At 65.5% G+C, this 25,003-nt stretch overlaps 5 protein-coding genes across 5 annotated transcripts; all 5 read left to right on the top strand.

The window, feature by feature from the left end:
- Positions 1-146: 146 nt before the first annotated feature.
- On the top strand, positions 147-4,268 carry LSCM1_08125 (uncharacterized protein; the record flags this gene model as incomplete). Its single annotated transcript, XM_067325465.1, has 1 exon — positions 147-4,268. One exon carries the CDS (start codon positions 147-149, stop codon positions 4,266-4,268), a length of 4,122 nt encoding a protein of 1,373 aa, XP_067181570.1.
- Positions 4,269-4,918: 650 nt separating this feature from the next.
- On the top strand, positions 4,919-9,502 carry LSCM1_08124 (uncharacterized protein; the record flags this gene model as incomplete). Its single annotated transcript, XM_067325464.1, has 1 exon — positions 4,919-9,502. One exon carries the CDS (start codon positions 4,919-4,921, stop codon positions 9,500-9,502), a length of 4,584 nt encoding a protein of 1,527 aa, XP_067181569.1.
- Positions 9,503-10,965: 1,463 nt separating this feature from the next.
- LSCM1_08123 (uncharacterized protein) lies at positions 10,966-18,144 on the top strand (the record flags this gene model as incomplete). Its single annotated transcript, XM_067325463.1, has 1 exon — positions 10,966-18,144. The coding sequence occupies one exon, from the start codon at positions 10,966-10,968 to the stop codon at positions 18,142-18,144; it is 7,179 nt and encodes a 2,392-aa protein (XP_067181568.1).
- Positions 18,145-18,807: 663 nt separating this feature from the next.
- Positions 18,808-21,708, top strand: LSCM1_08122 (uncharacterized protein; the record flags this gene model as incomplete). Its single annotated transcript, XM_067325462.1, has 1 exon — positions 18,808-21,708. The coding sequence occupies one exon, from the start codon at positions 18,808-18,810 to the stop codon at positions 21,706-21,708; it is 2,901 nt and encodes a 966-aa protein (XP_067181567.1).
- A 991-nt stretch (positions 21,709-22,699) lies between these two features.
- LSCM1_08121 (uncharacterized protein) lies at positions 22,700-23,893 on the top strand (the record flags this gene model as incomplete). The annotated part of the gene is made up of 1 exon (XM_067325461.1): positions 22,700-23,893. The coding sequence occupies one exon, from the start codon at positions 22,700-22,702 to the stop codon at positions 23,891-23,893; it is 1,194 nt and encodes a 397-aa protein (XP_067181566.1).
- Between the last annotated feature and the right edge of the window lie 1,110 nt (positions 23,894-25,003).

The raw sequence follows: 25,003 nt of genomic DNA, 5'->3' as shown, positions 1-25,003 counted from the left end.
ACAGACACAGCGTCACGCACGCATAGACACTGACCCGCTCGCCTGCTCCCTCAGAGGAGGCGGAACACTCTGGGCGCGTGTGCCGGCCTACCCGTGAGGGGATCGAGCGGGTTGCCATTCTCTGTACACACACACACATCGCGCACATGTCAGCGCACGCTGAGTTTGCAGAGCGACTGGGGGTGCTGTTTACCGCGGAGCTGCAGCGGCAAGGCGTCGCTGACGCAGAGGGCTGGGCAGAAAAGCTCAGCACTTACTGCAGCTATGTGCCAACAACCTCTTCCGGTGACCGCAGCAGCGGCGCCGGCGATCGGCAAAGGCCATCGCCGTCGATGGTGATGGTGGTCGACATGACAAACCTGGAGGTGGGCGACAAGCCCATCGTGGCGCTCTGCGAATCCCTTCTCAAGATGGAGGGGCCGTCGTTTCGAGGGCGATACACCCACGTGAGTGAGTGGCAGATACTGTGGCGGCGGTGCGGCCTAACAGACCGCGTGCTGCGTCACCTCGAGCTGCTTCTACAGGGGTGTCAACGGCTCACACTGTTGGATATTTCCGCAAACGCCTTATCGCCGGAGGGGCAGACAAGTCTGCTGCACGCCGCGGCGGAGGTGGCGTGTGACGTGGTGCTCGCCGATGATGTGCGCGCTACGCAGAGCGGCTGTCGGGCCCGCGAGGCCAGCGTCCCGTCCCCCTCGCGGAGCATCTCCTATCCACGTGAGCTCGCCGAGCGTGAGCGCCGCCACCAGGAGAGTCGTCCTCACCGACGTTGCGGCGATGTCGATGCGACCGGATGCGTTAGTGTCGCTGGCCAGGTCACTACCTGGCAGCCACACAGCGGCAGGAGGAGGCGACAGACCACGCCGCCATCGGCGAACGCAGCGGCTTCGCATCCGCTGCGCCAACGCTCATCCTCTGTCAGCGGAGCCTCTGCCTCCGCCTCGCCATCACTGCGCAGCTATGCGAGCGGCAGTGCCGAGGCTCTGCAGAAGCGCCGTGAGGAGCTCTTTGGCCGGTCTGCCACCGCCGCATCGTCAGGGAACGGGTACGTCAGGGGAGGCGGTGAGAGAGGGGCCACCACCGCACGTGACGGGGCAGCTCGCTTCGGGGCGTTGCAGTTCGCGGCAAAGGCCTCCCGGGCGCAGCCCTCCCCGGCAGCGACGTCGCAACCGCATCGGCAGCGACAGCCTACAGAGGAGAAGGAAAGCGTCAGCGGGCGCGCTCGCTCGCCGCCGGCCGCCGCCCCAACAGCGGCAAAAGCGCATCCGTCCACCCGTCCAACAGGCGGCGCACACACGGCGGCCGGCCTGGCCGTGGCTGGCGCTGCATCGCGGGAGCCCTTCATTGACCGCAACGATCAGATCGACTTGACCACGAACCTCAGCCCGGTGCTGAACAGCGTTCTTGACCTCTCTGCGCTCATGACCCGCGATGGCGCACTGCGGCAGGCGCGCATGTTTGGAGATGCGCAAACGGTGTGGGATGTGCTAGACGCGTACGAGAGTGCCGCGGAGCAGCAGCTGCACAGGTCCGCATCGCAGGGCGGCGAGGCCAGCGTCGATGAAGCGACGAGCGCGAAGCTGCCGGCTGCGCTGCTGGGCGGGACAACGTACAACGCCATCACAGTCCTTAACCTGAGTCGCAACCACCTTACTGCCCTCTGCGCGCTCCCGGCGACGCTACTGCGGCTCGACGTCAGCGTCAACGACCTGACGGAGCTGAGTGGCCTGCAGGAGTGTAAGATGCTGGCCGTGCTGAACGCGCGCCGCAACCGCCTGCGCGCTATCAGCGGACTGGAGAAGAATCTGAGCCTTGCGCACCTCTTCCTCGGCCACAACGCGGTTACGGCGGTCGGGGGCGTCGGTCATCTGATACTTCTGGAGACGCTCGACCTCACCTTCAACGAGCTCCGTACGCAGGCGTCGCTGCGCATGCTGTCGCTGTGCTCAGCGCTGCGGCACCTGCTTCTGCGCGGCAACCCTATCGCGGAGCCGGGCAAGCCGGGCCTCCTACCCGTTTTGCGTAACCTCTGCCCCACACTGCTCGTCGTTGACGAGCGCCGGATGGCGAACTCGTGTATGGCAGACAAGGCCCTCGGCCTGCGCAACGGGGGGCGGCAGCCGAACATGATGAGCGTTGCGCAGCCGTACGCGCGGACAGAAACGCTTCGTGGCGGCAGCGGCGTCGGTGCGTCATCGTTGCTGCTTTCGCACGCGACCACGGCTGGCAACGGCGTCTCCGCTGACGGCTCCGTCATGTCCTCGCACCCTTTCACGTCGTCTCGACGGCGGGAGGGCAGTCGGCCCGCACCGTTTGCGGCCAGTGGCAGTGACGTTGTGGATGAGCACGCGATAAATCTCCTGCACATGCTGACGCGCGGGGTGACGACCCCGACTGGCTACGGCGACTCACTGCGCAGCCAACACGCAGCACAGCAGCTGGCGCAGAAGAAGAAGGACAAAGAGGCGCAGGCGCAGGCGGAGCGGGAGCGGCGGCTGACCGCCAACGGCCGGATGCTGAGAGGGGCAGTTGTGAAGCAGCTGGCCGAGGAGTCGCGCAAGTACCTTGAAGAGACTATCGTGCGCCGCATGACGACAGCGCAGCAGCAACAGTTGCACGGGATCCACAGCGCGCAGCAGAGAGCTAGCAGCAATAGCGGTGATGCAGCGGATGCGGCTGTGAGCGAGATGATGAGTCGCCGCCGTTCGGCAGAGCTCAACGCATGCGGCGGCCTTTCACACCCGGAGCTGCTTGAAAATTCGCTGAAAGGCGCTATGAGCGACGATGCTGCCGCATCAGAGAATCGACAGCGCGCGTCGATGCAGGGCGGCGTTCGAGACAAGACGGACATCGAACTCCTTCGTCGTTACAAGCCACGTGCAGCGCGTCCTCGGCGTAACCCATCAGCGAAGCCGCCTCAGCGTCGCGCTGTGAGTGCCGGCTGCTCGCCAAGCCCGGCGACCAGCTGTGGTCGTGCTCACCGTGGCCCGGCCTCGGCGACTCGCGGACAGCCGGCACGGCCCATGCACCGCGACGACGATGACGCTGCGCTGGCGACGCTCTACGCAGGCGACACAACAGAGCCCCTCTCAGGAGAAGCCATGCAATGCGGCAGCGGCTCCTATGCTGCGCTGCATGCCGCCGAGCAGCGTCAGCCGCGTCCCCGGCACGATGCAGAGATTGAGTGCTCACCCATATCCATGGATCCACAGGCGCGGCTAATGGCGTCGTTGAGCACTACTGAATCTCTCCTCCGCGATAGTGGCCACCCTCACCGCTTGAGTGGTCCGCCGCCCTCCACAAACCTGCGAGCGGCAACGCCACCGCTGCAAAGGCTCCTGAGCCCAAACGCGCAGGCGCACCGCCACCCCAAACTGCAGGGCTATAGAGATCCGGCAGAGGTGGAGGTGACGGCCATCTACCCAGAAAGCCGCAGCCAGAGCCGCTCCTCGCGCTGTGGCGGCGGAGGTGCACATCAGAAGCCACAGCTCTATCAACGCACACCATCGCGCCCAAATCCGTCCGCGTCGAAGCTGTCGAGTCGGTCGAGGTCGACCTCGCCTGCTGCTACCGCATCACATGTTCCTTGCAGTGGCATCGCTGGAGGCAGAGAGGCCCAGAGCGGCGCCTCAGCGCGATCGGTGGCGTCACCTGCGAGGGCGAGAAGCCCCTCCATCCGGCCTCTGCACATCGACGAGGCTCAACGAGCGCGCATCAAGGTGTGGACGCAGCAGCTCCGCGATGACACGGATGCGTTGCAGGATGCGTTGCAGACTATCGTCGACCTCCTTGAGGCGCAGCGGCAGCAAAACATGCCGGTGCCTGAGTCGAGCCGCGAACTCCCGCCGACGTATTTGGAGGAGCGGCGCCGGTGCGTACAGATTATTCAGGAGAGCGGCATGTTGCAGGACACATATGTGCCGATGGACGTAGTCGTCTATTACGGCTTCAACAAGGCTGAGCTCGAAGGCAAGGCGGATCGCAGCGCGCAAGTCGTCGCCCGTCCTGATGGACGCACGGAGGTGGACGAGCGGGCTTGGGCACAGGAGGTGGCGGAGCGTTCCGATGTGCTGCGGCAGGTGCACCTCATGGGGGATGCGAAGACGTGCCTGCGATACGTGGCGCTGCTCGTCGGCGACGGCCGTGAAAGGCTGCTGCAGCAGTACGTGGACCAGCTCAAGGAAGGCCTGCGTAGCGTCCAGCGCTGCGGCTGTCGTAGCAATCCTCCTCACTCGCCTCAGTTGGCGACGAGACATAGACGAGCGTGATGACCTCAGGTGCGCGTGGCCACGCCTGCAGGCATTGCACACGCAATCATAGACATCCTTATAGGAGCCAAAGAAGAAGGGCACATCCTGTTGGGGTAACTACGATGGGCCCGCTCACGCAAGCATGGGCGGCCGCGCAGCTCGTCGTCCCTTCCACACTGTCCGCCCCTGCCCTTCCCCCCCCCATTCCTCTGTGTCCTTGGCACCTGTCTGGCAGTCACACGCGCGCTTGGATCGCTGAGGCAAGGGGCGTAGGGTGAGAGAGCCAGCAGTGCGAAGCGGGAGAGCACAACAGAGCGCCGACAGCTGCACCGGCGGCGGAGGCGGCATCGGGTTCGTCCGTGAGCCGCCTCCACCAGCAGCGAGCATGCCACTCGCAGACGCGCATGCCGAGGCCATGGCCACGCACGGCTGCTACCCATGCACCTCAGATCTCGTCTCCCTTTCACCCCCCTCTCCGCCTTCTGCTGCCTCGACTCTCCACACACACACATGATTGGAGCACACCTTCACAGCTGCAAACGCTCCCCGCACTCGGGGCTCTCACAGAGGCTCACTGCGTCAGGAAAAAGACCACACGTCTCAGGCGGCCAAAGCTGCCCTCGACTCGATCGCCCAGCGGCACCGTGGGGAGAGGGGTGCGTGCTGCCATGAAGAGCAGCAATCCTCTCGCCCCCCACCCGCCACTGAGCGAGCACCCCTCGCCCTCCTCTAATGTCGTGCGCGGCCCGTCACCAACTCATACTGCTACGGCAACGACAGCAACAGCGACGAGCCTCCTGTCCCGTCTCGAGCATGTCGTCGCCGCTGGATCTCGCGCAGTCATGCGAGACACAGAGCTTTCGGAGCTGCCGCTGTTGTGGGCAGCCATGGAGTCGTCCGCGTCGATGGCCGCTGGGGCAGCATCGTCATCATCGGCATCGATGACGTCTGCGGAAGCCGCGGGCACACTGCACGATGGGCTGCACGCGCGCTTCATTGCCGAGACAACGGGGCTGCTCTGGGGCGGCGACTATCCGTCGTGGATGGTGCAGCAGTGGGAGCGCTTGGACGACGCCGACGACGACGAAGAGGACAGCGCTCATGATGACGCGGACGTGGAGTCTGACGGGAGTTGTCTGACAGGCGTCAGCAGCGGCGAGACGGCGGACCGGTCCGTAGTCGGGCGCGAGAGAGAGCGCAGGGACTCGGAGAAGCCCGTCAAGCCTCACCTAAGCAGCCATGGCGCGTCGCCGCCCACTCTCTTGACGAGTCCTCAGAGCAAAGCGGAGAGGGCAGAGGAGGCGGTGAGGGCTGCTGCGAGTGATAGCGAGCCGCCAGTGCAGGTGCCGTCACCGAGCTGGACACTACTGATGCGGCAGGCGCTGGAGGCGCTGCAGCTTCACCTACCGCTCCACCACGGCAGCACGCCGCCGCAGCTGCCGCAGGCGTCCACCGGCGAGGCGCCGACCGCAACCCTCGCCAAGCACCTCGTGCAAGATGCCCCGCTGCTGTGGCTGCAATACCTTCTTGTCCCCATGTACACGCAGTGGACACAGCAGCGCGCTGTTGCCCCTCCTGCCGCAGCAACCGCGCCAACAGCAACGACGACGTCGACCCTGTCATCCTCATCGTCACTGCCCGTCACGACGGCCCTCGAGCTTGATGGCGCTGTCACCATGCACGAGCTGCTCGCCGCTCTTGCCACAGCTAGCACGATCGAGGCACTGCGCAGGGAGCAGTCGTGGTCGGACGACCTCGTAGAGTTGGTGGGCGCCGCAGTAACAGCGCATCGGTCTGCTGCTGAAGCGACGCTGAAGGCATTACACGAGCGTCAGGCTGCAATGCAGGATCAGCAGCGGCAGCACCTCGGGCAGATGCTGTACTTCAGCGGAACTCTTGCCAAGGCGGCGCAGTCGTTTATGGTGCTCGGCGAAGGCGGCTTCGCTATCCTTGCGGCCCTCATCGTGCGGCTGCTGGGCCGCGCGAGAGCCGCATGGGTGGAGTGGGTGAGTCAGTGGACCGAGGCAGACGTCCAGAGCGCAGCTCAAGTGATGTGCCGCAGCGGCCTTGACGAGGCAAGCGCCGACTGCGTCAGCAGCCATGATGCGAATGCGGGGGGAAAGGGAGACGAAAGGGACACGCCTGCGGGCAAGCGCGTACGGGTTGAGCCGTCGCTGCGGGCCTCCGCTTCGCTCAGTGGCGCTCCACGCGTCGCAGCTGCGGAGTCGTTCGCGGCTCTGCGTACGGCTGTGAGCACGGTGGCGCGGCGACAGGCACACCTCGTGTGGAGGTGCTGGTACATCCTTTACGGCTACTACGGCGCAGACCTCTACACCAACGAGGCACTTTCACGCGCTTTGGAAGAGGAAGAGTTGGAGAAAGGAGGAGTTCGTCGGATGGCGGCGGCGCAGCAGGCGCACTGGCGTCAACTGCGGCTCGCCGCGGACGTGAAGCAGCATACGCTGTCGGAGACGCATTGGCTTTGGTGTTCCACACTACTTGCAGCGGTGGAAGCAACGCTGATGGCCGCACCAGGCCAAGATCGCGCCGAGGGGCGCGCGCCGCTCGGGACGTGCGCCACCGCCTCCGCGACGGCAGCCACTGATGTGTCGCCGGTATGCGCCACTGAGCTTTTGTACAGACGGCTCATGGGGAGTGCCGTTCGCGACTTCACAGCGGAGCTGCGCAACACGCTACGCGTGTACGGAGAAGCTGCTCTCGCCCACCGCAGTGGCGGCCTGCACAGCTTCGTCTCCACTGCCCCCTCTGCGCTGCAGAGAGCGGCACACAACACCGTGGCGCTACAGGCCGCCTTCGCACAGTGTTTGGTCGCATCCCTCGCGCAGTCTCCCGCCTCTGCGATGAGCCCGCGTCAGGCCGCATGGTCGGCCACGCGCGCCCGAACCGGTGTGTACCTGTGGCAGCTGTACCCGACGCTGCTGCGCGTGCAGGTGCCAGAGGAATCGTCGTGGATGAGCACCGCTGGCACAGAGAAGGCCGGCGACGCCGTCGGAGCGGGCGACGCAGCCGAGGTGGCGGCAGGGCAGTTTGCGGAGCAGTTTCAGCGCCACTGGCGGCGCCGTGGGCGGCAGCTGTCCGCTGTACTGTCCGATGCTTCCCACCGCATGGAGCAGACCTTGACGCATGGGCGGCACCACACCGCTTCACCGTCGACGCTGCCATCGGCGTGCAGAAAAGTAGCAACGCTCGCTGCGGTTGCGCCAGTGTCGCAGCCGGGTGGCAGAAGCGGAGCGGGTGATGGCGCCGCTGTGGCCAGCTTGCTCGCCGCCATTGTGTACAGCCCTGCTAAGGAGGCTGCCGCGAGCAGCAGCAGCAGTGCAAGCAACGACGCATGGAGCATGGCGCTGAGTGATGTCGCCGCAGACTTCTACGCTGTGTATGACCAAAGCTGCTTCTTTGTCCTGCGCCCCGAGCGACAGCGTCTCTTCACCCGGTCCGTGCAGCGGCTCCACCGCCTCCTGGTGAGCTCCCCAGTTGGAGGCGCCGGCGGCTCAACTCCTTCCCGGCCAGCAGCGTCCGGCTCGGTCACCAAGACGGCGCCACCACTCTACCAGCAACCGTTGGTGTGCCTCCTGCGTCGTGATACGCGCTTGTGGATGCTGCTGACGCATGGGGTGCTGCTGCAGCTGGAGCGGCGAGGCCGTATGGCGCGCGAGGATGAGGCGTTGCTCACGTCGCACCTCCTGCCGCTCATGGCACTCTTGGCCAGTCGGCAACACAGCGGCGAAGCCACACAGAGCAGCACAGATAGCTCCTCGCCATTCACGGAGACGGAGGCGACGCCAGTGTGGGCAGACACCGATGTCGCCAAGGACGTCTTGCTCCTGCTTGCCAGCGGCCTCGCCTCGCTTCCGTGGGACTTGGAAGGTCTCTATCTTACGGTGCAGCGGCACACCGCTCTGTGTCTGCACCACCGAAAGCGGCACCAAGGGCGTCCATCTCCTGATGGGGCATCGGCAGCAACGGTGGCGGAGATGGCAGCGTGGCTCGGTGCCACCGGGCCTGCGAGCCCGTCAGCGGTGCCAGCATCGCCGACGGTTTCTGTGACCTCACCGAGGGGCTTCCCTGACGTCGAGGAGGGGCGCGCGCCAACTCCTCGGAGCGGCAGGGGTGCAGCAGCCCTGTCATGGGGAACAGCGCAGCGCGACGCGGAGTGGTGGCGGGACGATCCCCTCCTCCTGCGCCGCCGAGAGGAAGAGGGGCCGGCTTACGTAGCCGCTGACGCCCACAGCCCTGTCTTGGCCGCGCCGCCGCGCCTCTCGGAGGACGCCGTGGAGGCGCGCCTCGCTGCGGCTCTTGCCCGCCACGGCCGCCTAGCCGCGGTCTTTTTGGCCTCGGCGCCGTGCGGGCTGCTGATGGTAGTTGGTGCCTACCGCAGCTGCGGGCGCGCCCTCCACAGCCTCCGCGCTGCACTGGAGGAGCAGCATCGTATGGCGCGTGAGGACGAAGCGGGCGAGTTCGTTGGCCGCTCTGTCGCTTACTGCACCTCGGAGGACATCACCGCCTTCCGCGGTCTCGTGACTATCGTGCACAACTGCGTGTTCAGCTATGCATGTCAGCCACGCGGGCTCCTGCGGCTTTGGTTGGGGTACCTCCAGCATCTTTTCGACTGCGTAGTGCCGCGGTCGGTGTCGCCGTCGCCTGGGGACCCCACTGGGAGCGAGGGAGAGCGCACGCTGGTGCTCATGCCGAGCAGTTGGCAGCGGCAGCACCGCGTAACAACCCTGTTTGGCGCGCAGGTGCACCGCACCGGGTGGCGGGCGCTGCAGCACGACGGGGAGCCGGCCTCGCAAACTCGGCTGCGCGAAGTGCTGGGCGAGTGCTTAGCGAACCTCACGCTGTTGCCCTACACGCACAGTGGTGACGATTCTCACTTCGGCGGGGACGAGTCAGCTCCGCCGCAAGGGGAGTTGGAGCACAAAGGCGCGGCGACGGCCACGCAAGAAATTCTGCAGCGCACGCTCCCTCACGCTGTGCTCGAGACGCTGTGCGAGCTGCTTTGCATACCTGTTGAAGCCGACCAGGGAAGTGCTAGCGACGGGAAGAGCAGCGCCGCCATGGAAGCAGCTGGGAAGGCTGTCGGAGAGAGCTTCCTCGGTCTCGCGGGTCTTTTGGCGTTCCTGCGTCAGCTGGAGCTGCTCGTCATTCCTGGCAGCCTACAAGACTGCCGCCTCACACATCTGCTGCGGTGCGTGTACGCAGCGGCCGACGCGGCCGCGCTCGGCATCTGAACGCCTTCTCCGCAGTCCTTTTCTCACCTTTGATGCGCTGGCAACGTGTGCAGCATACACACACACACACACACCTTCACGTCCAGCGCGCTCAACTCGCTCTGCCACGGAGCACGCGAAGTGTGCCATACTCCGCCTCCCCTCCGCGCCTGCGCTTATCACAGGCGCCTATCGCCTGGTGCGAAGCAGCGGGTAGCCACCCGGTACAGCAATGCCGTCGGCTCAGCCCTCTGGGCGCGGCCCCGGCGTTGAGCGCGACTCGCCCACCCCCCGCCTCACAGCAGCGCCAGTGAGGTCAGAAGCCACGTAGTTGATGCGCACCCTCCCCTCCCCAAAGTGAAATAGCGCAGACTTCCCTATCCGCACGCCAGTAGACGGAGCGAGGGCCGGCTGGGACACGCTCAGGCCACGTTGCCACTTCGCCGGCCATAGAAGCTGTGCGGGCGTGTTTGCCGCTGCCCACGACCCCAACGCAACGCCATCCACGATCTCGCTGCGGACCTAAGTGGCGCGATGCGTCGCTCTGACACCCCCACACGTTGTGGGCCCTCAACCCCGTTACCACCGGCCAAGGAGGCTGGGCACTGGGAAGAGGCGTGTGTGTGTGTGTGTGCTGGTGGGCGGGTGGAGAGGGCGAGGATCTGCCTGAGCTCCCCACACCCTCTCAGAGGCGAGTTGGAGGCGCTGTGTACACGCGGGGATGCCGCTGAGCACTGCGGCGTCACCTTCACCCCACCCCCTCTTGTCATCGGGAGCGGCACAGCACGAATCGTGAAGAGAGTCGGTAAGAAGGCGACGAAGATCACAAAAGCAACGGGGGCGGCGACTGCTTCACCTTGACGGGGAGGGCATTCGGCACCTCGACCCACAAGTGCGTCTCTTATGGTTGACATCGGCGCTGGTTGCGCAGGGGTCGATCCCCCTCCACCATCGCCACGGCACACCGCCTTAATCAGGTCAACGTGTACTTCAACGCAAATAAATGGACTCCCCAGGTGCTCGCGTGCGTGTGCTGCTGTCCGACACCGCCAGCGGCAGCAGCGCCCCTCCTCCCTCTTCAAAGCCACACTGCCCCCCTCCTCTCTCTACGCACCCTCCCCTTCCCTCTTCACTCCGTATGCAGTGCGCACTCGCCTGTGTATGAGTGGTCACTCTGCAGCCAACCGCTCCCTCGCCGAGAAACAGAGCGTCGTTACACCCAACAGTGTCAGCACCCGGCTCATCAGCCTTCATGTCCGCGCCCTGTGTGCGAGTGCACGTCTGCGAGTCTTTCCGCCTCTGTGCCGGCACTCGCTGCTGTGAGCTCAGCGTCCCTGTCTCCGCCTGTCTCTGGGGAGCGGCGTTCGTCAGCCGTCGCTTCTGCCGTCTGTGAGGTGCCCGTGCGTGAGGGCGGCCACTGTTGACGGACAGTCCTGCGGGACCGTTGCTGTCACCGCCCACTCCTCCTCCCGCAGAGAACAGAAATGAGCTCGTCAGCAGCGCCGGAGGCCGACTCGCCCAACTCCTTCCGCGCAGAAAGCGCAGCGGCGACAGCGCACCGGCCGCTGCGCCTTCGCTCCCCGTCTCGTACCGCATCACACCCGCGATCGGCTCGCGCTTCGGCGGCCGGTGCGCTGTCGTCGTCTCTGCTGCACCGCTCGAGCAGCCTCGCTAAGAGCGCAGCGCTGCCGAGAACTCGCCAGCCAATGGATGGCGCGCCACCGCCGCCTCCACAGGACGAGGAACCGGTTACCCCAGAGCTTGTTGCACCGCTCGAGCGACAGCTTTACAACACAGAGGTGCGCTCCTGTGGCCACCCGCAACGGCTCTACTTGAAGGTTCCGGTGAACCTCAGCGGCCTCGACGGCGACAGCAGCGGTGCAGCTCGCCGGGGCTACCAAGGCAGGAACGCAGGGGAGCGTAGTCAGGCGCACCTCTACGCAGAAGGCACGGAGGCAGTTACCCCAGAGCGCCACCTAACAGTCAGCCTGGTGCACGCCTTGACACCCCCTGCGGTGTCGATATCTCCCTACGCAGCAGAGAGTGCGCGGTTATCGGTGGGGTCGGAGCCGCTGGTGGCGGCAGTGGCGGACGAAGGGTGCTCCCCGGCGTCCTCAGCGTCCGCCCCCCCTGCGCTTGTGGCCACGGTAGAGATGAGCTGCGTTGAGGCCCCCCACAGAGACGAAGCCCGCAGTCACCACTCCCGCCAGCCTCAACAACAACAGCAACGCCAGGGCTGTGATGGTGGCGCTATCGGACAGCCGTCCTCACCGCCGGCCACCACCCCCGCAGCAGGCATCCATGCGGCCTCGTCGACTAACTCCTCCCCACACGAGCACTTCCTCTGGACAGGGACGGAGGTGCCAAACATCGGCGCGAATGTGCCCGCCGATGACGTCACGGAGAGCGCTTCGGTGCAAGCCGCGGCTAACAGCGGTGAGGGGAAGAAGCTGCCCAGCAACGGCAGTGCCCACACATCGGCCGTACAGCTGACGGAGGGGAACAACGTGGTGCACAGCGTGGTCGAGACCGGCTCCGATCCGCCTCAGGTGGCGCGCTTTCAGCCGCGGAAGTCACAAGACACGGCAAGCTCCCCATGCAGTGGTGCGGGTGCCAGCGCAAGCCTTGCTACGATCTACCTGGCACAGGAGGGGGTCTCCTCGGTGTTGATGACGTCCTGGACGGGTCACGAAGCTGCTGCTGCAGCTGAAGGGGAAGCGTTGCTGCCCCGCGAGCCCCTCTCGAGGACGGCGAGGGAAGAGGCGTCGGCATCGTCGATGCGGTCTGTCTCGAATGTGCAATCATCGGCGGAGAGGAGCGGCGATGACTTCCTTAGCGTCGCCACCGTTGCGCTGCCATCCGCGCTTGTGGAGGGCTCGGCAGAAGTGGTCCCAGTCGGGCCCGCGCCGTGGAAGCTGACGGAATACTCTGAGTACTCCCTCCAGCATGCGAAGTCTGGCCCCATAGGAGACGCCCACCCGCCCTCTACACAAATCGCACCGGCAACGGCTACGACAGTCGCGGGACACACTGCGGGTGGTCGCCTACGAGTACCGACGGCAACCTCCAGCACCAGCCGTGAGGCACTCGCGGGCGATGACTCGGATGGCGAGACTCATGTCGGTGACGAGGGCAGCGGCTGCAAAGGTCCCAACGACGTGCGTACCCCACAGGAGAGCAGAGCTGCGGCGTGGCTGTTGGACGCTCCTGGCCATTCATCGGCTGCGGCACAGGAGGAGCAGCAAGCCCTGCGTTGCTCGCTGCAGTCCAGTGGCGCAAGGGCATCCGAGGCGCCTCCGCCATGGATGGGCAGCGGCAAGGAACTTCGGCAGATGCCATCGGCAGAAGCGAGCCGATCACCTGGCACCGCCCTCCTCCCGCTTGAGCTGTCCGCTACGCAGCAGCAGCAGCTAGCGCAAGGAAACTGTGAGGGCACCGTGGCGGTCGAAACACATAGCGCCGCTCGTGACGAGGTTGGCGATGTCGTCGAAGGCCCGGAGGACAGGGTGGAGACCATTTCAGCGGCATTGATCGCACTGCCAATCGAAGTGGTAGCGGGCGATCGCGCAGTAGTCTCGTCGCCCTCCACTTCGAGCTTGCATGCAGAAGACGTGTCGTCCGAGCACGCTATCACCACCGCTGCCTTCTCGCACTCGCCAGTGAAGCTACTAGGGAGTGTAGCTGAGCAGGCTCCCTCAGCCCTAGCCGCCCCCGAGTCTTCGGCAGTCCGCGGCGGCAGCGCCGCAGAGGGCAGTCGAGGTGCTGCGGGCGTTGTGGCGAAGGTGGCGCGCACACGGCAGCTGATAGGCGGCAGTGAGGTCAGTGACACAGATGATGAAGACGCCGTCGAGGGCGAAGGCGAAAGTGGAGGTGCCCTAGGCAGCGCAGCATCCAACGTGCTGGCTGGAGCGACCACTGATGGTGAAGAGGTGGCGAGAGAGGGCATGCAAGCAGTGCAGCGCGCCGCGTCGATCCCGCGCGTAGGAGGCGAGAGGGTGCCTGTGGAAGGCGAGGCGGCTCTCCCTTCCCCATCCGATCGCCTCCGTGTGGCCCCACCGGCGCACCGCACAGTCCCTCCAGCGCCACCTGCAGCAGCCATCGACGGCGGCAACACTGGCCGAACCTTCTGGTCAGAGTTGTCGCTCATTAGCAAGACCGAAGCACAAGCAGAGCCCAGGCCGCGCAACCATGTGATAAGCGATGCAACCCCTCATGGCGGGATGCGTGCGCGTGGCGCGCCGTCCTCGATCACAACGCTGTCGCCACTGCCTTCGGTCACGAACACAGCCGGCATGTGGCGATGGCCCCCACACTCCTCCTACGACAACAGAAGCTGGCACCACCATCGCGAGTCGAGCGACAGCGAACAGAAGCAGCGGCAGTCGTGGTTGGCAGCTACCCTCTTCCAACACCGCCCTGCCGCGCGTGACTTGTCAGTGGATGCGGGCGCTGTCAAGGGCAAGGAGAATATCGCGGAGGTGCAGGACACTGCGCGGCCGCCAAGCAGCCTCTTTCAGCGCGAGGACAGAGACGATGGCTTTGCACCGAAGCGTGTGTACTCGCCTGCAGCAGCGTGCTTGCTTAGGTCGCCCGCAGCGGACAACGTGGACACGCTCGTTCTGGCGCACCGCCGCATAGTCGCGGATGCGCCTCTCAACGAGCTCGTGCAGCTCGAGCGAGAGGGCCGGCGCGTACTCATTCACGATATGCTGCAAGACAGAGAGGCAATCTTTCAGCAGGAGGCAGCAGACTTCAGCGTGCTCTCGCTGTTGCCGCCTCGCGCGCTGGCTGCCGCGGCGGCCTCTTCAACAGGTAGGTGGAAGGGCACCCGTACTGGCAGCAGCAGCGTCGCCAGTGACGGCACCGCCGAGTCGCTGCCCGCCTGGGTGCCTCCACTGCCGCCGTCACCGCTCTCCGCGGCCGCCCCTGTCTCCATGTCGAAGTCCACGGCGGCTTCCATGCGTTCGACCGTGACGGCGCCGCCCCCAACCACTCGTGAGGAAGTCGAGAGACTCCTACGCACGCGTGGACTCCCCGGCAGCCTGTCGCTCAGCATCGTCAGCACAGCCCTTCTCACTGACGAGCTGCTATGGCGCGAAGTTGTCGAGGACGCAGAGGCCAGCGCACGCACGATACTTCAGCGGCTGTGCCAGTGCGACGCAGATGCAGTGAATCCGTGCAGCATCTTGGTGCAGGAGGCGCTTGCGCGCCAGGGGCTGATGACGACGGAAAGGCTCGAACGTCAGCGAGTGCGGTCGCAGGAGAGCTCTTCTGTTGCAGGCGTAGCAGAGCTGCTGGAGGTCGGCCGAGAGTTGGCGTTGTGTCGCATCATGGAAGACGACGAGCGGCGCGAATTGATCGAGAAGGCAGAGCATTTGGGGCGACAGCGGCTGCGCGAGCTGCACTGGCGCGGCCTGGCAGCCCGATTGCGCCAGCGCGAGCTACTGCAGGCCACCATGGGCGGGGCGCTACACAGCGCCATTGATGACGTCTTGTTTGACGAGACGCAGGCACGCGAGGAGCTTCGGATAGAAGAGATTCGCGACGTGACGAAGCTGCTGGGCTCTGCGAGCGGCACTGTGGTGCGAGATGCCGCGAGTCGACATCAGCGCCCGCTTCAGCACCGGGGCACGACACCACAGTGTTTGCAGAAGACGGCGGACACGTCGGCGGCGAGTGTGGCACAGGTGCAGCCTTCAGCGGTGAATGTCAAGAGTGGCGGCACCGCAGCGGCGGAGCACGAAGTCACAGGTGCGTTAGAGGATCACGCGCCGGTCGGAGAGGGCGTCGACAGCGGCAGCGATTGGGAGCTCGTGGATGAGGTGGTGAGCAACCTTGACATCAGCAATGATGCCGCGTTCTCTGACGCAGCCGCGCCGCCAACAAAATCGGTGGCAGCGCAGCCACACATCCCTGCAGCCACTGTGGACTCCTCCAGCGAAACTTCTGTGTCTTCCTCACTGCCCGTCTCTGCAGCGTCGTCGAAGCGTCAGGTGGCAATCACTGCAGCAGCAAGATGGGTGGCGAGGCAGGGAAGGGCGCAGGCGGTAGACAGCGCCCCAGAGCTATTTGAGTGGGATCCGACGTCGAACGCCGCCTCCTCACACTCGACGACCAACGCGCGCAAGCCTCATTCGTCATCGTCTGCGAAGCAGCACACATCGACCTCTTCGCCTTCGCCGCACTTGACCAACATGACGGCGCTGACCACCACCACAGGTAACACAACGAGCAGCGAGCAGGCGGCCGTCGGTGACAGCGGTGGATGCGCTCCGCAGGTGACGCAGAAGGTGCTTGCCATGAACGCGAGCGGCAGCGCAACATCTGACAGCCGCCGGTCGCCCACGACGGTGCTGCAGACGGAAGAGGAGCAGCAGCAGTTTTTGCAGGGGCACAAGGTTGCCAGCATGGCTGAGGCGAGCGCGCTGCTGCATGCGCTGCGCTGCGCTGAGGCGTCGGTGCGGCATAAGCGCCACGCTTCGCGCCGGACGGAGATGACTGCCGAGGCAGTCAGTGCCACACCAACGCGGCTACAAGGCCAGGATAAGTCGGCCGCGGTACCGGCAGAAAACCTGGACGGCGATGTCGCACAGAGCCACAGCACACCGTCGCTGCGCCCCCCGCTCGAGCAGCCGAATCGCGTGGAGGGCATGGAACATGTTGTCAGTGCGCCACACGAGCCGCGCGCGGCGTTGCGCTCGCGTCCCCCTTCCACCACTCGCGCTCCCCTTCTCATCAGCCGCCACACGATCCCCTGCTCCCTCTCCAGCTCCCCTTGCCGCAGCTATGCGGCACTGGTGCACAAGTACGCCCTGCAGCGTGGGTCTCCGTCGTCTGCGCCACTGCTCGCAACGGCCGCCGCCTCAGCCGAATCGCCGTCGACGCCCTCGTTGAGCTCGCCTCGCCCGTATACGGATGGGGATGTGTACGTGTACGACCCGAAGCAGACGCGGCACAGTAGGCCAGCGTGCAGAGCCGCTTTCAAAACGTGTGTCGGTTGCCAAGTGCCATGGGAGCGCCCCTGCGAAGACGTCGGCGGCGACGAGGCAGCGAGCAGTGTCGGGGCACCTCGGTCCGTCTCTGATCCAACGTGGCACACGCCAACGCACGCGATCTTCCCGTCGCGGCCCCGTCGCGCACCCTCCGGTGCAGCAACGATGCCACGCGGCTCTGCGTCTTCCAATGATGCCCCGCACGCGCGTCAGCTGCTTGTCCTCGAAGTAATCACGGACAGGCGCTCGGCGAGGTCGTCGCCGACGGCAGATGTCACTGTGTCCCCCATGAGCTCCGGCGCCCGCCCCAGTCCAAGTCCAACTCGCGCGCCTCCCCCGCAGAGGTATACGGCACCGACAGCTGCGTGGGCTCAATATGTGCAAGAGCAGCAGCTGGTGCGCTGCGTCAGAGACAGGGGCCCCGGCGACGCCAGCGGCAGTGAGTCCGTCTCATACGCGTCGCCCGCGGCCTCCGGCAGAGACCGAAGCGTCGCCATTGGTGCATACTTGGATCAGAGCGGCTGTTCCCGGCGTCGATGGGGACATGCGGAGGGCCACACCCTGCAGAGCACGAATGTGCCGCCAGCGCCCCTCCTCATCACGCGACTACCGCTGGAGCGCGGCCCTGGCGTGTGGATGTCGTCGCCGCGTGACGCACAGAGCTGCGTGCATGTGATTGCGACCACAGCGCCGCCACGCACACGTCCTGCAGCGGCAACACTCGTCGACGCCTTTTCGCAGGCAGAACGCACAGGCGAAGTTGTGCGCTTGCCAACAACTGTGGCGGAGCTGTTGCAGGTGCCGCAGCACACGCGCCTCCCCCGCCCCGCCCCCGTCAGCTCCGCGAGCCCAACACGGCCGTTGTCGTTTGAGTTTGCCGGGGAGCGCCGCGCGCTTCGTCGGAGGCCTACGCCGTACAACTACGCGGACGTCTTCTGCACGGAACGAGAGCAGCCGCTCGGCCGCAGCGCTGAAGCACAACGCCCTTCGACCAGTGCGGCGGTGCAGTCGCCTTCGACGCTGAGCGCCGCCTTCATCTCCACACGCTGCGCAGCAGTGTGTAAGCGCGAAGTGGAGTGCGAGCTGCGGCGGTCTCTGCAGCCACAGTCACCGTCGCGGCCATGTAGAGCACCGCTACCGTCCTCCAACCGAGCAGGTCGCACCGGCAGCAGCGCGTGCGCCGCATCACCACAGCAGACATCAAGCAGCAGCCCCGCCTCCACTTGCATCACCGCTTCGGCGGCGGCGAGGGCTGAGGCGGAGGTCCTGACAGAAGGAGCAGCAGTGTCTGAAAAGTCCTACTTCGATGATGGCACCGCCTTCGTGCCGAAGTCAGCAGCCGTAGCAAGTGGCGCAAGACATCATCGCACTCTACCGCAACGCCGCCAGCAGCGACATCGGCCCCGCTGCTTCGCAGCGGGGGCCCCTGCCTGGCCCCCTACGTCACCGCCAGCCGCGCCGCCGCGGCAGCAGCGTCGACATAGTGCAGGAGTCGCGGCGAACGAGGCTCATGATGGCGACAGCAGTCGTGTGTCCCCAGCAGGCCGTCGTGCCCGCCGTCGCAGCCTCCAGTTGGTCCAGCCCACCCCCTCCTCCTACCCCGCCAGAGTCAGTGAGTCCGTGGGGTCCATCCACTCACGACATGCTTCTCAGTGGGCGGCGCAGTGGTGATGGGCGCTTCATCCACAGCAGCGGTGCTTACACCCGCCATCACCATCGGCGGGGGCCTTGACCCTTGCCTGAGCCTCCGCCCACCATATCGGTCTGCGTCCATCGCCGCACCTGCCACCTATTAGACTGTGTACCTCATTGCCCACAGCGGAAAAGGGAAAGGGAGCGGGGACAGGGGAGAGGGTCAGGCGCCGGTCGCGCGCTCTCACGCGCACGCCCCCCCCCGCCCCCCTCTCCGCTCGTGTACTGTGTTTGTGCGTGCTTTTTTTCGCAGAGTGAGCGTGCGTGGGGAGTCGAAGCGTTCCGAGCCACACATCCCGCGATGCGCCTCTACTCGACGACCCTACCACCCCATCCACTCTCTAGCCATCACCGACCACATCGCTCACCACGGCAACGACAGCGAAGGGAGAAGAGCGTTCAGGTCGCCCTGGCCACAGCATCGCACTGCTGCCTTCGGTCTCTCCTCACCGCCACGCACCCCCATGCCCCTCCTTCGCTGCTCGCCGCCTCCTGCCCAATGCGCCTGCCATGAACGGGTCACGCATCCCCATCGTCCGCCTCTCCTGAGACCCCCCCTGCCTCTGTGACTGCTGCTCTTCCTCTCCTCATCCCCGCATCCAACGCTTCGATTGCTTACAGCTCATCCTCCATCCACTATTCATGTCCGGGGAAGCATCTCAGTGGCCGGTTGCATGCCAGGGCTGCAGCACTCAGACCACAACGGCCTTCCAATGCCCACTGTGTCAAGCAGAGGCAGTGACGCACCGCGGCTTCTTCTGCTCGCAGGAGTGCTTCGCCACGAACTGGCTGCAGCACCGCAACACAATCCACCGAGGTGGGGTCGCGCGGGAGAAGAGGCGCGCCCCCGCTGAGGCAGCGACCGACGAGCCCGCGGGGGCAGCTGAAAAGGGCCGCAGGACGCGTGGCAGGAAGCGCACCCGTGACGACGACGAGGCCGCGAGTGCCGGCGCGGAAACGGCCGCTGGTCGCATGTTCGTCCTCTGGCCTCCACTGCCGGACGCGGCGACGTGCAGGAAGAAGAAGTGGGCGCAGGTCAACCCGGCGCTGCCGCTTGATGTACCACGCGCAGTGGTACGTCCTGTCGCGACGGAGGCCATGAAGGGCAGCGGCGGTGGCGCTGAACAGCCGCTTCAGCACTGCATGTGGTCGGCGCTGCTCAGTTCTGCGCAGTACGTGGCGCAATGGCTGCAACAGAAGACGGCGCCGTCGGGCATGCAAGTGCTCGTCGTGGCCGGCGACGTTTACAGCGCCCACGCCTTCGCGTGGGCAGCGCGGTGTGTGGGGCTCACCGGCATGATGCAACTCGCTGTCGCGGAGAAGCCGGCTGAATCGGTCACCGCCGCCTTTGACAGGGGCACAAACAGCAGCAGCGCCGTTGCCGCCACGCCTGCGTCACCCTCGCAGTACTTCACTTCGAAGCGTTGTGTAGTCGTCGCCACGTCGGCGGTAGTGCGTGCCTCGGCACTCTCGCAATCGTCTTCGCCGACGGCGGTAAGCGGCGCCGCGTCGCTGTGGCTGACCGGAGCGCCATCGAACTCGCTGCTGGTTACCCTTCCAGATGTCGAGGACGCAGAGGATCTACAAGGCGTACAGACCCGAGCCGTCTTCTTCATGGGGCCGGCCGATTTAGCGCGTAACGATGATGACGTGGGGTCGTACACCTACTCACCTGTAGAGGTGGTCTGCGAGGATGGGCAACCGCTCTGCTGGACCCCGGTTGCGCTGCCCGCGCCCCAATTCTCGACGCCGAGCAGTGGCACTATCGGAGACGACGCCGCAGCAGCAGCCGCAGAGGCATCAGCCCCTCCCCTGCCGCCGTCCTTGGCGGCTGCCCTACGTTTGGACGACGAGGTCTGCACGTGCTTGGCGAACGGCGACACGGCTGGCGCGCTTCACCAGCTCGTCCGCTGCTACCGGCACCGGCCAGGACACCTGGAGGCGAACCTGTACTACACGCTGTGCTGCAACTGGGGTGCCGCCAGCCTCGTCCACGCGCATCACCGCCTCGCGTACGTCGCTCGGTTCCTCTGCGACCACTCTGTGCGCTTCGAGGCGCACAAAAACGGCACGCTCGCCGACGCGGCGCTCTGCGCGATCGCGGCCGTGTGTCGACTGCTGCCGCGCATAGCGGACGTCGAAGCGGAAGCCGCTGCCGCGGCTGCCGGCAAGGCGGGCACCGACGACGGTGCCGCCGCCAACAAGTCGAAGAAGCGCAAGCTGCAGAAGAGCGAGGCAGCAGCGGTGCCGTACGCGCCATCACTGGCCTCTACCACACGCCCCACGCCGGCCGTCACCAGCGGCGTCAGCGCCCCCTCGGCGCAGGAGGTGGCCCGCTACGCGAACTACTACACGTACCTGCCTAACCTGCAGTTGCAGGCGACGGTGTGTTATCTGTATCCCATTGCCTCGCCAGCCACGCTCGACACCTTCGCCATGGCCTGGGGACTGTACCGCTACCTCCCTGGTCCGAGCAGCCTCGACGCCGCCGACCGTGCCCGCAGTGCGGCCGTGCTCCGGGTCCGGCAGCGCTTCACGACGAAGCTCGACAGCGCGAACGGCATCTTCTACGGCATTCTCATGCACCTCGTGTACGACGCCGTCGGCCCATACTCGCTCCCCATGGAGGAGGTGAGGCGGCGCCTGCAGTGGGACCTGACTCTCGCCCACGACGCCGGGTCGCTGGAGGCGTACCTGCGCTGCTGTAGCCTCCTCGTGGCGGACGACGGCCTGCTGCTCCCCACCTCGCGGAAGCAGCGGGTGCGGAAGGTGGGTAAGAGCAGCTGTGCGGCATCCTCTCCAGCGGCACTGTCGAGTCGCTTGAAGGGGTCGCGGGAGACGACGCGGTCGCGAACGGAGCAGCTGCGCTGCTTCGCGGTCAAGTCCATGGCCGGCAGCGGCGGTGACGCAGCTTTGGCGGCGAGCGGCGGCAATGGCTTTGTCGAGCTCCCGTGGAAGATGTTCCCTATCACAGGTGAGCGGCAGCGGCAGGTGGCCCGCCTGCACCAGGCTGCCGTGGAGGAGGTCCTGATGGCGATGCCCCGCGTGCCACGCCCGATGTACATTGGTGACGTCGGCAACCTTATCGGCAAGTGGATGCACTTCAACTCCCGCTTCGATGGCACCCTCGGTGTGAACCTGAAGGCCTTCCTCGAGCAGCACCCCGAGACGTTCAAAGTACTGGACAACATAGTCACGCGCCGCACAGCCGGCACCACGGAGCAGGTTCGCATCCGCTTCGACGACGACGACGAGCACGACAACGATGACAGCGACGAAGACGCCGGTCGCGCCCGCAAGAGGCTTGACCGCCAGCTGCTGACCGGGCAGAAGCGCTCCAAGAGCAAAACGGGCGCCGCTGAGCTGCCGGCGCGGGCACGCAAGAAGCGCACCGTGAAGGAGTTCAACCGGGAGCGGTTCAACCGCAACTACAAGTCGATCGACCCCACGGCGCGTGTGCCTGGCTTCATCAAGCGCGGCCCACGTCGCATCAAAGGGCGCGGCAAGAAGGTGAATAAGCGCATCGTAAAGCGCGGCTCGTAGTGGGGAGAGGTCGGCGTGAAAAGGCCCTCCTCTCCCACACACACACACACGCAGGGCTCGGTTGCCTGCGTGCTATCGCCTATGGCGCACACGTGCTGGAGCCCTTTCCCTCCCCCCTCCCTCGGCCGCTGCGCTGTCACCGTCGGCGGCACATACGCGCTCTCTCTCCCCCTCCTCCTCTCACCTCGCTTAAGTTGTAAGGCAGCGATATGGCACTCCACAGGAAGTGATGGTTGAAGTCTGTGCGGTACGCGGGCGAAGAGGGATGCAGCGGATGAGCGGGGAAGCAGCCGCGTGCCCTCTCTCTCTCTCTGCCTGTGGGCGCGTGCGTAATGTCCAGGTGGGCCGGCTGGGTCGTCCTCCCACCTCGCCAGAACGCCTGCATCTACCGCCACCCCTGCCTCCCTTCCTGCCCGTGTGTGTTTGGCTCAGTGTGTTAAGTCTAAGAAGGCGAGAGGCGTTGATAAGATCGCCCAAGCGCCCCCGTGCGCCTCGCCTCTCTCTCCCGGGAGCCTGTGCAAGACGTGTCCGCTATTATGTGGCAGTAAACGCAAGACGAGCGCGCGAGACGCGCTCGCCAAGAACGCTCGTGAGCGGGCATGAAAAAATGAAAGTCCATGCGGGCTGGAATCCCTCCCCGGTGAAGCCCAGAGAGCGCGAGTGGGGGTGGAGAGGAGAGCGAGGACGACGCGCCAGCTCAGAAGAGGTCAGCTCGACCACTTCTACCACCGCCCCGCCACCCCCCCTCCTCTCCTCTCCACCGCCTCACCGGACAAAATATATCGTCTCTCCCGTTCACACTGCGACAGTCCCTTTTTTGCTCTCTGCTGCGTCTGCGCACCTCTGTCTAATGCGCACACCTCACCCCACCTTACACACAGAGAAAGAGGCGAGCAGTCGCTCTAACGCAGCTCGCACGTCTGCTGTCAGCAGAATCGTGCGGCACCCGTTCCTAAGGGAGAGCTTCACGCCCGCGCATCCTTCACCGATCATGTGGCCGCGCATTCGCCTGCTGCAGACCTTGTTCCAGCAGAAGGGAGCGGCAGCCCCTGCAGCAGGGGCTTTAAGCAGTTCCTCTTCTGCTGGAACACCACCACAGTCCCCTGCGCCGTCGCCAGCGGCAGACAACGAGCGCTCCCTCCTGCGTCACCTGATCCCGATGCGAGTGTACAGCTCTGGTCCACCTTCCCTCTACCTCCGTCACGCCTTTTTGCACCGAGACCGCCTCGTTCGCCGCTTCCTGGGCGCCCTTGAGGCCGTTCCGCTGCCGTCACTCCCGCGGATGCTGCTGGCAGAAGGGATTCAGCGGATGCTCGAGGGCGACACGCCGCAGCGCGAGCTGCGCGCGCTGTTCGAAGATGCTGAAGTGGAGTGCCGCAAGATGCTGCTGCACATGGACGTGAGCGAAGGCGGGCACCGTCGATACCATGACCCGCGCACCAACCCGCACGATCGAGAGGCCTGGCATGCCGTGGCCCACGACCCGTTACGCCGTCTCCTCGCCTACGAGCTCTGTGCGGCGTGCAGCCACTACGCTCGGCTGATGGCGGTGTCGAGCAATCCTCACGCCCCCGCGGCCGTCGTCGTGCGCAACGTCATCGCCTCCGACATGCGCAGGGACAACCTCCTTGTGAAGGTAACGCTCGAGTACGAGAAGCACCCGCGCAACGTGGAGACGGGCGAGCGCGTCGGAGAAGCGATGCCGCGCGTGGTGGACGAGGTGATGAAGGAGCTGCTGCTGCTTGAGCGAGACGCCTTCGGCTGCTTCCGCTTTGACCCGCGTGGAGACAACCACCATCTCGTTCACTGCCTCAAGCTCGCCGACATGACCAAGACGCGTAGGTCCTACAGCATTATGCTCGACCCGCTCATGCACAAGTACGGCAACTACTGCGTCGAGTGCGTGGAGGTGTACAAGGGCCGCTGGCGTCAGTACAGGGTCCACTGCGGCCCCGAGGACCACCGCATCGACCCGGAACTGCCGCCCTTCGAGATGGTCGTCGCCAACGACCCCATCACCGGCGGCGCATTGAACATGGTCGTGCACTACGACGAGCCCATCTGCCTTCGCCACAAGCACAGCTCGCGCGAGGAGAAGGGCAACTTTGGCCATACGGAGGTGTTTGAGCTCGCCATTGAGGCGAAGAATCGTTCGCTTTGGGAGCAGTACTTCCTCGATCGCTGAGGGAGGAGAGGAAAGGAGAGGGGGGAAGGCGATGGTGCACCGAGCAGCCCTCCGCCTCTCCTATCCTCTCTGTCTGTCTGTCCTCCCTGCACGCAGGCGCCCGTCGCATCGAAAGCAAGAGCGCTGGCCGTGGTGGCGGCACGTGTGCGTGTTGGAAAGGTGAGTGGACACAGAGGACCTGGTCGGACCCCTTGCGCATTAAATGTTTGTGCTGCGGCGGACCAAACGATTCTGCTGGACACGAACAGAGAGGAGGAGTCAGCCAGCAGGCCCTTCCCCGCCGCCACCACCCCCTGCCGCCCCCTCTTCGTCCACCGCGCAACGGTACGGGAGTAAGCCCCAAATAAGCAGCCGCACGCCGCCCTATCGGCACCACTGGCGGTGCCATCATCCGCTGCTGAGACCCTCCTCGGCCAACAACTCGCAAGCTGCAAAGCAACTGCAGCGGCGGGTGATGACGGCACCGTCGGCTACGCAGGGTCAAGGCCGCTCTGCGGGTGGACGTGTCACGCACTCTTCCCACTCACATGGACGCGCACGATGGCGATGCTGTGAGGAGGGAGTGGGCATCATCGGTGACTTCGAGAACGGGGTAGCAGCATCTAGGTCAGGTGCCACGCATACATCGAGCGCCTCGCCGTCAGTTCTGCAGCGGAGGTGTCAGTGCAACTTCTCCAACACCTTCGTCGCAGCTGCTCACCTGTCGCGGCACCTCCGCTGCAGAACTGAGCGCAGCGGGACGCTCGCGGGCTCCTTCCACAGCTGTGACGACCTTGCCAATGACAGCGCCGACTCCGTCGAAGAAAGACGCTCCTCACGTGCAGTCGCACCAGTGTGCGGGGATTCGGCAGGCGTTGACATGCAGACAGCGTCCAGCGTCATCCGCCAAGCCCTCCGCTCGCCCTCTGCGGCAGCGCGCTGTCTGCATGTCGGCGTGGATGCCCGCTTATGAGCGTCAGCGGTGCTGTTCGCCAGCCCCCGACACCACACACACACGCACGCTTTTGGATATTTCCTCCGCTTCACCGCCTCCTCCCTCGCTCCGCTTCGCTGTATCTCCTCGCTAGCACGGGCACTGAGGCTTGACTGCCACGTCAGCCCATCCGGCCC

This window comes from Leishmania martiniquensis, chromosome 3 (genome assembly GCF_017916325.1).
Source record: "Leishmania martiniquensis isolate LSCM1 chromosome 3, whole genome shotgun sequence".
Lineage (NCBI taxonomy): Eukaryota > Euglenozoa > Kinetoplastea > Trypanosomatida > Trypanosomatidae > Leishmania > Leishmania martiniquensis.
Note: the sequence above shows the minus strand (reverse complement) of the source record. Positions and strands in the feature narration are given on the sequence as shown.